Source organism: Toxotes jaculatrix, chromosome 2, assembly GCF_017976425.1.
Source record: "Toxotes jaculatrix isolate fToxJac2 chromosome 2, fToxJac2.pri, whole genome shotgun sequence".
In the NCBI taxonomy this organism is placed as follows: domain Eukaryota; kingdom Metazoa; phylum Chordata; class Actinopteri; family Toxotidae; genus Toxotes; species Toxotes jaculatrix.
The window spans coordinates 25,887,593-25,903,692 of NC_054395.1; the positions used below are offsets into that span (position 1 = coordinate 25,887,593).

A 16,100-nucleotide genomic window follows, 5' to 3' on the forward strand; every position below is an offset into this window, starting at 1 on the left:
CAGCCAACAATTATTTTCATTATTAATACATCAGACAATTATTTTCCTCAACAACTGATTGTTTGTCTGATCAACAGTCAAAAACCCAAACAAGTTCAGTTTACATGTTCAAACTGGATTGCGTACATCAACTGATAAGGTTGATGTGGGCAAATCTGATCGTATGTTTTAAAATAATTTAAAGTTTTTTGCAACTCATTTCAAAATACTGCTGGCCAAATTGAAACTCTTTTACTAAAACTGTGTACCTTTGGTGTAGACAAGATCACCTGTAGTTTGACTTTGGTGGAGTAAGTAAATACAAGGAGGGATAATGAGGCGGCGGAGGCTGAAGCTACTCTTATAAATAAAGGTTTACCAGTGGATTTGTCCTATGAAAACACTGTGATGGGTGTGAGCGTTAAGCTTAGTAGTAAATTTAAAGTTCCATGGAAAGAAAACAGTGGAACAGTGAGTGAACAGTGGAATAACAGAGAAATTGCATCTCTATATTATTACACCACTAGATAGCAGCAACCAACCCTTTCTTAGTTCCACATGTGAACCAGGACTTGATTCTGAAATAAGTACCAGGCTTTAGTCTTTTATTTAAAAGACAAATTGTCATCCACCTAGAAGCCAAAGTATTTATACAAAGACACAATTTCAGCAATCTTGGATTTAGGGAAAAAAATATTACTTTTGGATTTTTCTTTCCTTTTCTTCTTCTTTTTTTTGTCAACAGAAAGTAACTTTCAAATTGCAATGTGCAATGTAAAACAGGACCGAACACTGACTAAATGTATTGATGAAAAAACATTTTAGAAGGGAGTTCTTGTGAAACAGAAAGTAGCAACAGTTTTTTTTATTGGACTCCTGTAGCTGAATAGAAAAGATGTGCATGGGGCACTCTGGTGGCTGAATGGTTACAGTGCATGCCCCTTAACCTCAGTGTCTGTGGTTCAAATCTGGTCAGGGACCCTTGTCTATCTCTATCATACCCTTTCTAATAAACTAAAAAAGTAAAATACACAAAAAGGGAGATAATAAACATTAGAACTGGAAAAGTAAAACTTTGGGCTGATTAAAAAATTTCAAACAACATGTGACTTGGATGGAGCTCCAACAAAATGATTCAAGCATTCAACTATTGACAGCGTCATCATCTGACAGCCTTTTTACACACCCATTTAACTCAAATTCTAACACTGAGGTTAAAAAGGAATATGGCTCACTTGACCTGATAATCATTAACTCCATCTTATACACTGAATCAGCCCTCTCTGACATACAGGCCTACAACACTTCCTGTGGTCTAATGGCTGAACCACATGATGCTGCATTTCAGCTGTGTTACCACTGTGGACTCACAGCTTACAGCAGGGGACCATTTTCAAACCCGTCTGCCCCACTACAGCAGTCAGAGGTGCTGTATAACAGCCGAGCATTGGAGAGCAGTGAAGGTTAAACTGAACCCTTCTCCTAGATATGAGTCAAAGTGACCAAACATAAGATGCATACTTGTTTATTAACCAGTGAAATAAAAATCTTACTGCTTTATTTACACAAACCAAATTCAGTTTCTGAGCATGATTGGATTTTACAGTGAACCAGGTCAGGCTGATGTTATCAGCCCATTATGGTCTGCTCAGGTATGTGGGACACTCAGGAGTTTGTTTTTTGATACGCTTGTTTTATAATAAGCGTAGAGGTTACAGTGAGACCAAGTGAGGTCAACGATTTGATCCACTTCATTCACCTTAACAGGAGTAATGTGAATGAAGTACAAGAAAATAGCTCTGAAAATTCTCATCCTAAATATGATCAACCTTTTTTTGTCTAAAATGACCATTACTTGGAAATGGAACGTGTTTAAATATGACCTTTCAATACTGAATTTTTCCACAGCACTCACTAAAACTTGTGACTTTTACCACATGACCATAACTTTGAGCAACAAGTTCACTTTGTTCAGTCCCGCACACCAATCAGTCGTGGCTATTAAATACATTTGGACGCTCATGATGTTTACTTCATCCAAAAGATTTCTGGCTTAAAGGTAAAGCACAAACAATGTCAATTTATGGTCAAATTTAAACCCTTAAAAATGAGGTTATGGGTTGCTGTAACCTCATTTATAAGGGTTCCTGCATTTGACGAAAAGTTGAAAGGTCAGAACGTCATTTGAATTCTTTGAAAATGTTGCTTAATGAGACAGTTATTCAGAGGTCTGAGGATGTTTTTCAGTGTGTGAAAGAGGAAACATTTGAAGAGGCTAATTTTTTTTCAGGCAAACCTTTGACACATTCTCCTGTTGATGTAATAGACTTTGAATCAGCATTAATAACTGTTCTTTTTTAGGAGATGGGAGACTGTGACTGGAAATGGGCGGAGACAGTCTGATTCATATATTACACATCACCCTCCAATGCTGTTGTAATTTAGGATACATTGATCATTTATGCCTAAGAAATAGGCCATGGCATTAACTGGCACTGGTATTAACTGGCATTCCATCTACAATGATACTGGCAGTGTTGGCTCTTCTGGCAGCCATGATTTGATTTAGGTAGTGAATATATTATATAATGTATTGTATATAATACATGTACCATTCTTTTGATAGTAAGGTTAAGATTAATAGAGTGGGGCAAAAAATTGTTGTTGAGCCCCTTTTGACCCTTACACACAACCTCACACCCTCTGTGCATTAGGTATGTACCCTAGCAGACTACACATTCCCTTGCAATAAGTTCTGGTCTGGGATTTTGATTACTTACAAATGTGTTCAGTTACTGTCACATCTGAAGCAAATATCAATCAAGGTGGGTCCTGCTTTATTAGCTAATTTTCAGACAGATTGCAGATTAATTGAAAGATGGATTTAAATGTGGTAATCAAACACTGGACAACAAATACAAATGTATGGATTTGTTTGTAAAAAAAAAAAAGAAAGAAAGAAAGAAAGAAAGAAAGAAAGAAAAGAAAAGAAAAACAGACGTGTTTTTGTACGTTTTTGACAATAGACAAGAGATGTGTGTTTAACGAGGAGACGTGAAGGCAGCAGAAGAAGTTTATGTCGGTTTATGTAGAAGTTGTGGAGGAGGTGAGCAAAGAGAGGGAGGGACTATAAACAGAACGAGGTAGTCAGTCGAAACTTTCAACACATCGCCGTCTGAGCCCCTCACCGCAGGATTACTAAGACTTCTTCTCAAAGGTAGGCCTTAAAGAAAAATAAATAACGGCCGAAATAGCGAAGTTTTTTTTGTTTTGTTTTTTAAGAGTTAAGAGTTTTTGCTAACCCCCCCCCCCTTTTCCTCCATTTTTGGAACGGAGCGTTTAACGGTTTATTAACGACCCATTTCTCAACTAACGAAGTAGTAGTAGAAAAAGAAGACGGTATTTTTTTTTTTTTTTCACTCGACAGTCGAGAAAGAAGCAAAAACCTCCTATCTGTCTGTGTTTATCCAAGCCTAACGCAGTTGTAAAACTCTTAACAAATTCAATTAGAGGAGCCGCTGTGGTTGATGTCATTAGGCCTGTGACAAAGCTGGTATTGTTGTTAACGCAGTCGTGATTAACGGTCCCGGGGCTGGGCCCGGACCCCTCGGACTCTTACTTCTTCCTCAAAACTGTCGCACTTTTTTAAAAAAAAAATTCTTTTACATCCCATATGGTGTGTTATAAAGGCCTGTACGCATTTAATCACTTTAAACTTCCTTCATTTAATGGGTTTGAGGCGCAGCCGTGCCGTTTTTGAGGGCTCTTTTACTGTCGATGCAAATTCAGTGGTGGCTCTGAACTTTGATTAGTATTTTCATAAGTATATAGGTGGTATGTGTGGATGTGTGTCATTGTCTGGGCTGTAAAAAACAATGACAAACCACGACAGAGTTATGGTTCACTGATCCACATGTGTAATATAGAATAAATAATGCAGTTTGTCACAAGGCCCTTTTATAGCTGAAAACTTGTACCAGTTACTTTCCCTCTGAAAATGACTCAGATCTTCCACCGTGCTGCTGCTCATATTACAGCTGATGTAATGTTCATGTACAGCATTTGTGCCTTGGGAAATTTACCACAAGCTTGTTTATTTCTTTCCTCCAGGAAACTGATCCTCATCAGCCATGGGTGTAGAGGGGGGACTGAAATGCGTGAAGTACCTGCTTTTCTTTTTCAACTTCATTTTCTGGGTGAGTGTCAAGCCAGCCACACTTCTTCAACTGTTTACTGTCGAAACAGCAGCAGAGTGGGCGCGGACATCACCTAACCTCAGTGTTACTGGGAAGTGAAGGGGGCGTTAAAAGCAGCAAGGAAGCAAACGGAAAGTAAAGCCAGGTTATGTTTTCCAGTGTGATTTGTCTTATCCAGATAAATCAGCTTATCTTTATAGGCAGTCTGAAATATTTTCACTGCAGGACTCGTTTTGTGACATTTACGCTTCCTGCCAGCCCCATGACTGAGCAGGAATTATGGCTTTGCTACCCTACTTTAAGGTTAACATACAGTATGTAATCATCTGTAAAATCAGCTGATGAACACCCACGCTCCCATATCCTATGACAATCCCGCTTGGTTTTTTTCTTCACGAAGACTTGTAGACTGGCTCACATGTTGAATAAAAAGCTGAAAGCATGGAGGAACATGAACTTGAGAACCTTCGTCACAGATATATCCTGAACCTAACGCAACGTTTCCTGTTTGTAACCTGCAGTTTCTTCATGGTGTGTTCATGGTGTGTGAAAGAGGTGGTGGTGGAATGTGAATCTCATGACCAGATTTCAAAGTGTAGTAGTATCATGTGACTCATCCAGATCAACGTGTTTTTTTGGGTTTTTTTTTTTTTTTTTTTTTTTGACACAATGCCACTTACAGCTTTTAGCAGTGGTGTTTGCACAGTAAACTGCAGCACTGAGTTACAATCTGATAATCATTTCACACAGGGCAAGAGGAAGTACTGGATGACAAAGCTGTATTTATTGTCTCTTCACATGCACATTTGTAGACCTGCAACTAATAATTATTTTCCTTATTGATGGCTTAACTTTAACCCATGTACTTAGGTTTTATAAGCAATATATAAACAAATAATTGTTTATAACACATTCTAAAGTAGCTGTAAGCAAATCTGGATATTTTAAGTGTTTATGTACATGTACAGTATTTGTCAACAATTATAACTTCTCCCATGAAGTCGTATTTTCTACATTAACATCTGTGCTTAACTATGTCGCCATTCATTATCTTTTTATACACCAACATCCACAGATTAGAACTGTTGACAAGTACACTTATTTACATCTGCTTACCAATACATTATGGAGTGTCAAAGACCATTTATTAAATTATTCTATACCGTCTATAAATGCTAAACAGGGAGGCTTAAAGTATATGCTTGTATTTATTCTCTCTGCGCACATTTTTAGGACTTTGACGACAGCATTTTTAAGCACATTTAATATACGTTTAATGAAAACAGACTTAAATGTTTAATTGCATATCAAAATGGTTGCCTATTAATTTTCTAACAATCAATATTATATATTCCATTTTATTCTATTCTGGGATGGACGTGACCCTTACTGCTCTGTTTGCCTTCTCTTTTCACTCGTCTATGTTTTGCGACGTCAACCATTAGGCATCTATTTGACTCAAGTTCAAATATTGACACTGGCGGTGCCAACAAGGACAGGTCTTTGGCTGCAGTGAGGACTTAACACGGATAACATAAACTTGGCTGATAATGTGTCAGCTGACATGAACACTGCCGACTTCCACTGTAAAAGTGTAGATTTTTATTTAGAGCATTTCATTTGTTTTTTGAAAACATTGAAGAGCTGTAAGACCAGTTTGGCTGGGAGCTGTTGTTCCTGGGGCTTTCGTTCATTTGTGTACAGTGACTCAACAATACTGCTTTTATAGGAAGAAAAAAAACAATGCAGCTGCCTTATCACTGAATCATCTATATTAATGTGCAGATGAACATATGTCTCTATCCTTTACTACCACATGACGTCTTTGTATGTTTGTTTTTTCTGAGTGACGTTTATAGTACCAGTGATAAAAAGATAAATAAAAGAGCCCAGTCTGAGTGTTTATAATCTATGTGGTTATAACTTTAGAACCACACCTTTTAATTATTTATTAGTAGAGCGTAGTTGATATGTAAATCAACAGTGGAACAAGTTTATCACTCAGTTAATTAAGTCATATCTTAAAGTTATGATGCCAATAACCTACTAGCACTAGTCTCCCACATAAGAATATTTGCTAGTTTTCTTTCTTCTGTGGTAGTACAAGTAATGTTTTGGGCTTTGGACTGTTGGTCAAAAAAACACCATAAATATATATATTTATATTTATACATATTTATACATACGTGTGTGTGTGTGTGTCATTGCTTGTGAAGTCAGAAACAGTGACAAGTCCTGAGTACTTCTTGCCTTGTGATCAGTGTTTCCTGTTCTCTGTTCTGTGTGAATCTATCACCTGACCACTGATGTGCTCATACACGCACTGTCATCGATGCATCATCACACAGGCGTCTCTTTTAACACACATTTTAGTACAAATTCCAAAGAAATGTTGAATTCTCGTGCACATACTAGTCCACTGCACCACATGTACGCAAAAGGTGAGTTGTTCTCTATGGGAACTTAAATTCTTAAGTCTGATGTTTAGTGCTCCTGCTGCTGTCAGAGTTTGTCCTGGAAGGCCAATTTAATGTCGAGTGTTGAGTTTTAAGGCTGGCAGTGACTGACAGGTGTCATTATTACCTCCACCAAGAAGGCTGTGTTTTCACCCGTGTCTGTTTGTTGGCTTAATTATTTGTCAGCAGGATTACTCAAAAAGTACTCAGCCGATTTGCACCGACCCTTTTGGAGGGATGGTTTGGCGTATAATCTGAAAATCAGAAAATCCCATCACAATTGTCAAAACCCTAAGATATTTAGTTTGAGAAATAGGAGCTTGGAAATGTTTGTCATTTTTACTTGATGAATATCAAAATCGTGTCAGATTATTTCTGTCTCAAACACCTAATTAATGAATAATTATTTCAGCTGTGGTGGTTAAATTCCTCTCTGATCTCAGACTGAATCCCACCACAGCTGTGTCTGTCTTGACTGAACTCACTACACTCCGTTTGATAAAGTCACAGTCAGAGTAAAGGATATCGAGTCCTCTGTCATGTTTGCTTTGGAGCTCATTGATCCCAGATGATCATGGCCAAACAATTCACCCACACAATGTTTGTTAAAGATACAGCGAACTGCTCTTGTCACTCCACCCAGAAGAGTGACACATGAACGTCACAGATTATCATGATCATTTTACATCTGCTTTCAGGAACTGAACACTGTTGCTACTGCTTCCATTTTTTCAGCATTAGTGTTCACCAGATAATCATTTTCTACTATACACTCAGATCAAAGAAACACACGAATAACGCACTCTAAACTAGTCTTTACCTTTTCTGTGCAGTTATGCGGCCTAGCATTGATTGTGGTGGGAATCGTGGCTCAGGTGGGCCTGCAGTACCCCTACAAGATCCGTGATGCCTCAGGGGGTCCTATCATCCTCATTGTAGTCGGCGTGGTGATTTTCTTCATCGCATTCTTCGGCTGCTGTGGAGCCTGGAAAGAGAACTACTGCATGGTCACAATGGTAATTCATGTAGCTCTGTATCTGTAAATCTTAAAACAACAGTTGAACTAACTTTGCTCTGAGTACAAGTTAATGACTAACACGTCTGCAGAACGTGTAATGTAGCTTAGAGTGGTATTTAAGTGTTTTTCATTTCTCTCTTTCCTCCAGTTTGCTGTCCTCCTCTCCCTGATCATCATTGCTGAGATTGCCGCAGCAATTGCTGGATACATCTTCAGAAACAAAGTGAGTGTGTGAATTCACAGGAGTGTGTGTTACATAATACCCTGCAGAAGGTGTGGTGTTTAACTTTGGCTGCCATGTTGTGTCTCCCATTTAGCTCTCAGCTGTCGTCCAGGAAAACCTCACTGAGATGATTTCCGGTTACAACAGCAGCACACCTGAATTCAGAGCCAGCGTGGATAAACTGCAGGAGGATGTAGGTTCAGTGTAACCTTTCCTACTCACTGTTTACTTAGTCTGACAACACCTTCACATAACACTGCTGCATCCTGTTGGTGGGTGCTGCATGACACGACATTGCTTTTCTTTACACCATCTGTTGTCACGTTAACTTGTGTTCTCTCAGTGCACACGTCATGTGAAGCCCCATAGCTGGCACTTTCATATTAAATGTTTTTCATTTGACACATTTGCACTTGCAGTTGAAATGCTGTGGTGTGAACAGCTCTGCTGACTGGAGAAACTTCAGACCCGATAGAAACTCAGTGCCCGACTCATGCTGTGTGAATGTCACTACAAACTGTGGAGTCGGGACCATGACAGACCCTACCAAAGTGCACCAGCAGGTAAACCCCCAGTGACTAATGAAATGAGTGAAGACGAGATTTAGTTAACGTTATAGATTGATGTCGTCTGCCGCACAGACTGTAAAGCCGTATTAGGGTATTAGTAAAATGAACTTCAAACAATGAAGAAGTACAGATAATGTCAACAAAACACAAGCACCGAAAAGAAGTAAGTGTTATATTCCCAAGGCAAAGTGTCTCTCCAAATAACAGGCCAACCAGTGGAGTGTGCAGATTCTAACTAACCGTTTTTCTGATGAAGGGTTGTCATGATGCTGTGGTGGCTTTACTGAAGAAAAATATCCAGTGGGTGATAGTTGCAGCTCTGGTTATTGCTTTCCTGCAGGTATGTAACACCAAAAAACAAACTAAATTCTTAACCAGTTTGTCTTTAGTTAACACTCTCACACACAGAATATAATACAATAACACTATTTATTTTTCAGTGGCGTAAACATGTTTTTTTTTTACTTTGTCATTTTAACACATTACTTTTCAAGTTTGGTCTAAATTTATACAGTTCTGTTGTAAAACTTTGTGCTGTACTTTACTTTAAGTCCCCATATTCAGCAGTATACATTTAATAAATGGTTTATAACACCCTATAATGTAGTTGTAAGCCACAGTATTTGTCAACAACTTTAGCTTTGTAGCATTGTAGTCATTGACAAATACATTAACACATAAATCTGCTTAAAACTACATTACAGTGTGTTATGAACCATTTATGAAATCATATATGCTAAATGGGGGTGGGGGGCTAAACAGTTCCAGTAAAATCTAATTTCATTGCAGGCAGTTTAAGAAAAACTAAATATGTCAGAGATGCTAATGTCAGTGTTCTCTCTTTGTGATCGTTTTGCTTCCAGATTATGGGCATTGTGTTCGCCTGCTTGTTGATGAGAGGCATCCGCAGCGGCTACGAAGTCATGTGATTCGACTTCACATTTGAGTAGGAGCTGGCTGTTCAGGTCATGCTTATTGGGAGCTTCACTTTGAAACTTTAAATATGTTGATCTTAGAATTCAGATATAATGCACAGAACAATATATTTTCCCTTGTATTGATTTTGGATTATATTTTCATAGGTTACCAGTATCTGTGCTTCAATGCTTGTTCTACGCAAAATGGTAGAAAAGATTCATGTCCACTTTATTATCTATGTTCTTGCTGGTTTTGAGGAATTCTAACATCTTTTACTTTGCTTGTTCTGTTTGGGACTACGGATGTGTTTTGGATGAGTTTTTATTTTTTGATGGTTCCAGGCTGACTGCCAGTTTCTATTTTTATTAAAGACTCTTTAAATTACATATGAGTTTGTTGGGAATATGTGTAAATACAATCAGGGAAAATAAATGTACCATTTAGGTATTTATTTCAGACACAATTCCATGAAAATGTATATATTATTGGCACAGCAACACAATATTTAAAACCTGATCAAACAATATCACATTAAAAAAAAATCATAAACAGAACATAACATAACATGTACAACTCATATTTGTAGATGTATTGTGCCAGCTCTTGCGAAAGGCACAGGAAGCAAACGACAGTTCCTATTTCAAACTTTACAACACGAAACACCAGCACAAGGGAAGTGCAGTTCCTCTTTGTACCGTCACCCTGAACTAGGCAGAAAGCTTGAATGAAATGCTGTGTTCACGTGTGGTCTTACCAGGAAAAGTCATTCAGCCTCCAAAGCAAGAAAACATCAAGTAAACGATAAAGTGCCATCACAGCTTCTTTTTTTCCAGACAGCCTGTAACTCCTGTGCTGCATCCCAAAAAGGTGTAAGAGAATGATATTCATCTACAACAAGTTCAGCATCTCACCACACAAACAAGGCTGCATGTTTTTGCAACCGAGTCATTTCTGTCTATTCAGGAGCCTGTGTGTAATCTACTGCTTTTTGATGTCGACCAGTTGTTCCTTTTTTTGACCACGAGTTCTTTGCATCAAGACTGTTGCAATAAAACTCCTCTGTTACAGGTTATCTACAGCTAAGCCATGACCAGCATTATCCACACTAAAAAAAAAATGGTAGAGCAGAGCACAAAGTGAGGTATGAGGACATACAGTACGTTTAATGTGAACATGTAAAAACACGCTCACATAAAAGCTATCTTATCTGTATTTTTAGGAATGGAATGTGTCTGAACAATTGTACTACTACACAAGCAAAATATCAACAGGCCACAAAGTTCTGCTGAACTTTCACTTAATATCCTCATGTCTGCGTAGCTTTGTAAATGATGTGTGTTAGCTTAGAAGTAAACAGACGGCGAGTCAGCGCCTCGAAGTGGTAACAAGCTTAAGACACAGCGACAGGTAAACACATTACCTCTGTGTCAACATCTAATATAGTTCAGTGCATCACAATAAGTTTAACTGCACCAAGCAAGATTTTAAGCCAAAACACACCTGCCTTATTGTCCACATGTACAAAGTAGAATCCTGCACCACTCCAGAGAGTCAGCATATTTTTCCAAATGAAATTCTTTTAACTGTGCATGTACTTATTTGTCACTTCAGATGAGCAGAGATTTCATAGCTGAGACAAGAACTTTAACTGACAAGCAGAACATCGCTAAAGTGTTTAGAATGAACAGGATCATTTTCTTTATACTCTGATGAGTCGGCAGATTTTTTTTTTTTTTTTTTTAAGCCAAAAATCTTCCCAAGAACAGTTTTAAAATGTTTTTCCCTTGGCAAAGAGGAAATGATGACAACTCTTAGGATGTTGTGCTGCCCATTGCACGAACGCGAGCATAATCTCAAAAGCAGATTGCTTCCGGCTTCCTGTTAGCGGGACCATTTGAGACCATTTGGGTAGTTGGCAGAGAGAAATACAATGCTGTGCAAAAGCAGTGACACCTCAGAGTCTGCAAAAGATTAAACAAAAGCAGTGTAAAGATAACTTTTAGAGAAAATGGACATGTCAGTGGGACATGGTTAAAGGAACAGTTCGACATTTTGAGGTTATCTGCAGATCTCGGTAAGTCTTAAAAAGCACTGAATTTAGTTCCCTAAAAAAACGACAGAAATGCAAATAAATTCACAGACTTAATAAGAATTTTTCAGTAATGCCCTGCTGTATATAACAATAATTTGTAACAATAAAACAAACTAAATTGATTTCAGACAGAGGCTAACGGCTTCTCTGTTCCCAGTCTTGATGCTAAGCTAACCTGACCTGCTGCTGGCTGCAGCTTCATATTTAATGAGCATACAAGTGAGAGTGGCTTCAATCTTCTCATCTAACTCTTAAGAACAAAACCAAGTAAGCATATGTCCCAAAATTTTCAAGAATTCCTTTAAAGATTAGACAAAACAAACATACCAATAGGATATGGCGGAGGCCACAAAACTATTAAAATACTGTACATCAAAATGAAAATACCTTTCAATGAGCAGGACACCTGAAGCCACTGAGATAACCACTCACGGCACTGGTTTACACCAAGAATGTCAGAATTGAGTCCTCTTACATAACAAGCCTAGAATGAGGAAAACATTGTGTATTGATAACACACATCCTACAGAGCAATAAACAGTGTTCATCATGTAAATCGTGTTTGCATGCAGAGACACTGACCTGTCTGAGTTCAGAGTCACTGAGCTGGTGAGGGCCCAGTCTGCTGAGGGCCCGATCCAGCTGCAGCAGCTCCAGGGCGTGGCTGTTCAGCCGCCGGCCGATCAGGAAACCCGGGAGGCGAGGCGTCAGGAAGAGCAGGGGGCTGATGTGCCTCTGATTCACCATGGAGACAGACAGAAGAGATAGTCGGGTGCTGTTCAGGTTCATCAAGCCCTCTGCGTTCGATATCAACTGAGTGAGCAGTTTTGTTTGTGCGCGATGTGAGTGAAGACTGGAGCAGTTTCTCTCACCATGTGATCCACGCTCATCCTCTTTATGCCCAGAGGGGGTCCAGAAAACAGGCTTCGAACAGCAAGGATTTCAGACACTTTGGGGTTCGCTCCACTTTGCACCTGAAAATGCACCAAAAGTCAACCTATCCCACTGTCATGAAATACTGGATACGAGTTCAGGCTACATTTCACCATTTGATTTGACGTATTTTCACAGACAGAAAGTGACACTGCTGAAGCATTTTTATCATGATAAAGTATTGTTGAAAGGAATACTTTATCATGATAAAGTATTCCTTTCAACAGAAATTTCTCACACATTCACTTACTTTAGCACACAGGTCCTGAAGGCGACTCTGCAGGTGGCCATCTTTGATCCGATGGCTCGCATGCTCGAGCCCTTTGAGCACTGGCCAGTTGTGCTGGGCCCTGAGGGAATGATACACTCCCCGAAACTCTACCTGCTGCCTGGGAGTCCAGAAGTGACGGATCAGGAGCTGGCGGGGGAAAAAGTACCTGGCAGTGAACAGGTGGGGGATGACAGCAGAGAGAGAGGAGAGACACATGGAATGATGGGAGAATACATATCAACGGGGACAGAACAGGAAAGGAAAGATCCAATACATTGTACGACCCAGTGTTTTATTAAGAGAATGAATGAGCACTACTGTTAAAGGCAAGTTTAGAATGCTTTGCTGAATTTGAATCAAAGGATGCCAACTGAAATGAAAAGATGGTTATTTCAAAGTAACTCACATCAAGACAAAAACCAGGTAGTTGGCAAAGGGAGGGATAGATATCATCACCAGCGGGATGGCTTTGATCATGTCTCTGCGAAACTGTGAAACAAACGCCAAGTAAGTGAAGCTGCAACAAGATGATAAACGCTGCAGACCTCAAGTGAAACAAGGACAAACCATTCAATTAAAAACAACACTGACAGACTAAAAGGAGAACAAACTATTGTTCTCCTTCCTTGTTTTAAACATCACTACCTCTATAAAATGTATTATTATACCTTGCTATGGTTGCCATTAACACGCAAGACCATGTTTATCTCTCACCATATATAATGGAAATACTAGTATCTTGAGAAATCCTTATTTCCCATAATGCCTGTCGCATTGTGTCACAAAAAAGACATTTGATTATCTTGGTTTAAATAGTACTAAACAGTTTATTTGCCATTTTCTCTTTTAATATTCAATTTTCCTTATTTAATTTAAAAGGTATCCTGTGGAGATTTAGACCTCTGCTAGTGCTGTTGACCTGTTTTTGTGTGAGAATGGCAGGAATGAATGGACCAAGATACACAGTAATGCACCAGCAAAGGGAATAAGGGAATGAAAAGACTGACAGATAATCTCAGTGATGCTGGGTTTAAAATACTGCATTTGAAAATAGTTGCTGATTAATTTTTAATTTGTGATAATATAATGTATAATAATCACTGCAGCTGTAATTATATATACAGTAGCTACAACTCTCCAGTTTAATGGTCCAAATAGTTCAGTGTTTACATGTGGTGAAGTTCAACCAGTAAAGAGACCCACCTGTCTGAGTTTCTCCATCTCCCTGTAGGGCAAATCCTGGAACTTTACTCCATCAGAGGACATCTTTGCTTTTATCCTCCGCACCTCTTTGACATCTTGGAACAGTAACTTAAACCCTGGAATGACACAATGATAATGATCATGTTTATGATAAGAAAAATATGGCTGGAAATCGACTGCATTTATATTGCACTTTTCAACACACCCTCACGCAGACACAGTGCCACCTGGCCATAGGGTTTGGTGTCTTGTGTTGTGCCATAAATTTGACTTTTATGAAGCCTATAATGATCGATTTTTGTTGAAACTGTGACACGGCTGTAATGATTTCTCAATTGAGTCAAAATTAGTGATGGTGTTGTGCTGGACTGCATTATATTCAGAGGTGTTCAGAGGTGTTTCTAATGTTCTGACATTACAATATAGTACTGGACATCTCTGGACAACAGCAGGTTTACCTTCAATAAAAGTATGGTAGAGCTGATAAAAGCGGGGAATTCTCCTTTTAAGGAAGCCTTCATATTTGGTGTTTGCCCACTGGATATATCGACCAATACCTCGTCGAACTTTGGATGACGAGTAGTGTCGACACAGGGGCAACCTGGAAATTAGAAGAGGTTTACATGAATAACTGAAATCCTTACAAAAAGATCATCTATCAGACATTAATGCTCCATCCCATTTGTCTATCAGTTATCAATGAGCAGCTCCTCGGGATAGACAGAAGGGCAAGGAGATGCTCATATAACTGCAGGCTTTCACTGTTCATTTGTGAGAATGCAAAGTGTGTGTGCTTTGGAGATGTATGCCAGCAATCACAGTGTAGTTATTTTATGTTTTTGTCTGAGGTGTTTTATTGTGATGTTTGGTTTTATGCAACAGTTCCCTTAATCTGAGACACTTGCCAATAGAGGTAACCTTGAACATTGTATAATAACCAAACTGGTCAAAAGAAAGAAGGCAATTATTCTATGTTGATAAAGAAAGATAAGAAAAAGAGGTACTCTGTATATTCTATCTATTCTATCTTTCCAGCTTCCATGTTTTATACAAAACAGAAAGTGTTGCCAAGTGTCTGTGAATTTCTGTAGATCCTTTCATAGAATATCAGTTCTTCTCAACATGCACATAATATATTATGTCTCTAATCCAATGTCCTTATGTTTTAGGTGAAGAGTCTTTCCATTTAAATAAAATAACCTTTGGGGCAAGAAGGGAGCAAAAAGCTCTTCGTATTAATCCCTTAACAGGCAGATCTTCACACAGTCTTGTTAATTACACATGGTTTGAAAGCTTTAAGTCTCTTGTTTATTTCTGTGCAAAGTATTCTTGGATCCACGTATCACTGCAACAGCTTTTGACTCAGAATTCAGACTTATGGTCCCCAAAGACCTCTTTTTCCCTTTTATATGCCAAAACAGGCGAGGCTAAATCCATGTTTATGTTTATGGTTGGTTCAGTACCTCGTATACTTTTTCTGACTTTTTGGTAGTAAAATTCAAAGAAGTACCTTCCAAAGGAGAATAAAGTTTTGACTGTAATCAACACGGTTGAAGAACAGTAACCTTTTTATTTTGGGTACATTATGTCCGGGCTTGTGTACAGTAAGAGTCATGTCTGTTAACAGGTTATGGATTGATGGGTGCATCAAAGACTTAAAAACACAGGCTAGTTATATATAAACAACTCGATTTATTTAAATGTTTCTTATCAAACGTCAAAGCCGGCTGAGCTGTTATCCAGACAGGTAGCTAGCTTAGCGCGGGTTCAGGTGAGACGTGAGTAAAACAAAGAGAGAAGTCGAGGACGGACGGACCTTTAAGAGCTTCAGACATACCTGGACTGGCAGGACACGTAAGGAGGATAAAGGTAAGCTGTTGTCCTGTTTGTCCTGAGGCCACACAGTCGGACCAAAGACAAATGGCTACACACTCTCGCACAGGACAGCGCCATGTTTGATATGGTGCGGCGCCGCTGGCTTACCGTAATGACGCTCATATACAGCCAAGCCCAAAAGCCGCTGAGTTACCGTAATCTCGGCTGCGTTGCCAATCGAGCAAGAGAGGGCAACTTCGAAGATTAACTTGCCACCACGATAGTATAATCGAATTGTAAATTTGATAGAAAATTTCACCCCAGAAGTAGAATATCGACTTTGTAAAGTCACCCATCCTCCCTCTTTCAGAATCACCCTGTGTCAAAATCGAGTTTTGGGAACTCCATTGTTTTACTTTATATTGTT

General features: G+C 38.9%; 2 protein-coding genes across 2 annotated transcripts; one reads left to right on the forward strand and one right to left on the reverse strand.

The window, feature by feature from the left end:
• The first annotated feature begins 3,072 nt into the window (after positions 1 to 3,072).
• On the forward strand, positions 3,073 to 9,745 carry cd63 (CD63 molecule). The gene is made up of 8 exons (XM_041053631.1): positions 3,073 to 3,196; positions 4,090 to 4,175; positions 7,465 to 7,647; positions 7,798 to 7,872; positions 7,967 to 8,065; positions 8,292 to 8,435; positions 8,698 to 8,781; positions 9,305 to 9,745. The coding sequence occupies exons 2-8, from the start codon at positions 4,110 to 4,112 to the stop codon at positions 9,368 to 9,370; spliced, it is 717 nt and encodes a 238-aa protein (XP_040909565.1). The 5' UTR covers positions 3,073 to 3,196; positions 4,090 to 4,109; the 3' UTR covers positions 9,371 to 9,745.
• Positions 9,746 to 10,973: 1,228 nt separating this feature from the next.
• Positions 10,974 to 15,846, reverse strand: letmd1 (LETM1 domain containing 1). The gene is made up of 9 exons (XM_041053618.1): positions 15,696 to 15,846; positions 14,317 to 14,459; positions 13,859 to 13,974; positions 13,062 to 13,144; positions 12,635 to 12,821; positions 12,324 to 12,425; positions 12,034 to 12,186; positions 11,839 to 11,935; positions 10,974 to 11,320 (listed from the first exon to the last, which is right to left on the reverse strand). Exons 1-9 carry the CDS (start codon positions 15,809 to 15,811, stop codon positions 11,241 to 11,243), a joined length of 1,077 nt encoding a protein of 358 aa, XP_040909552.1. The 5' UTR covers positions 15,812 to 15,846; the 3' UTR covers positions 10,974 to 11,240.
• Positions 15,847 to 16,100: the final 254 nt, after the last annotated feature.

Coding starts and splice junctions, on each gene's coding strand:
- letmd1 (XM_041053618.1), bottom strand. CDS start 15,811: ATGGCGCTGTCCTGTGCGAGAGTGTGTAGCCATTTGTCTTTGGTCCGA. Junction 13,145..13,858: donor AGATGGAGAAACTCAGACAG/GTGGGTCTCTTT, acceptor TTTGTTTCACAG/TTTCGCAGAGACATGATCAA. Junction 12,822..13,061: donor TACCTGGTTTTTGTCTTGAT/GTGAGTTACTTT, acceptor GTTCACTGCCAG/GTACTTTTTCCCCCGCCAGC.
- cd63 (XM_041053631.1), top strand. CDS start 4,110: ATGGGTGTAGAGGGGGGACTGAAATGCGTGAAGTACCTGCTTTTCTTT. Junction 7,648..7,797: donor ACTACTGCATGGTCACAATG/GTAATTCATGTA, acceptor TCTTTCCTCCAG/TTTGCTGTCCTCCTCTCCCT. Junction 8,066..8,291: donor TGGATAAACTGCAGGAGGAT/GTAGGTTCAGTG, acceptor TTGCACTTGCAG/TTGAAATGCTGTGGTGTGAA.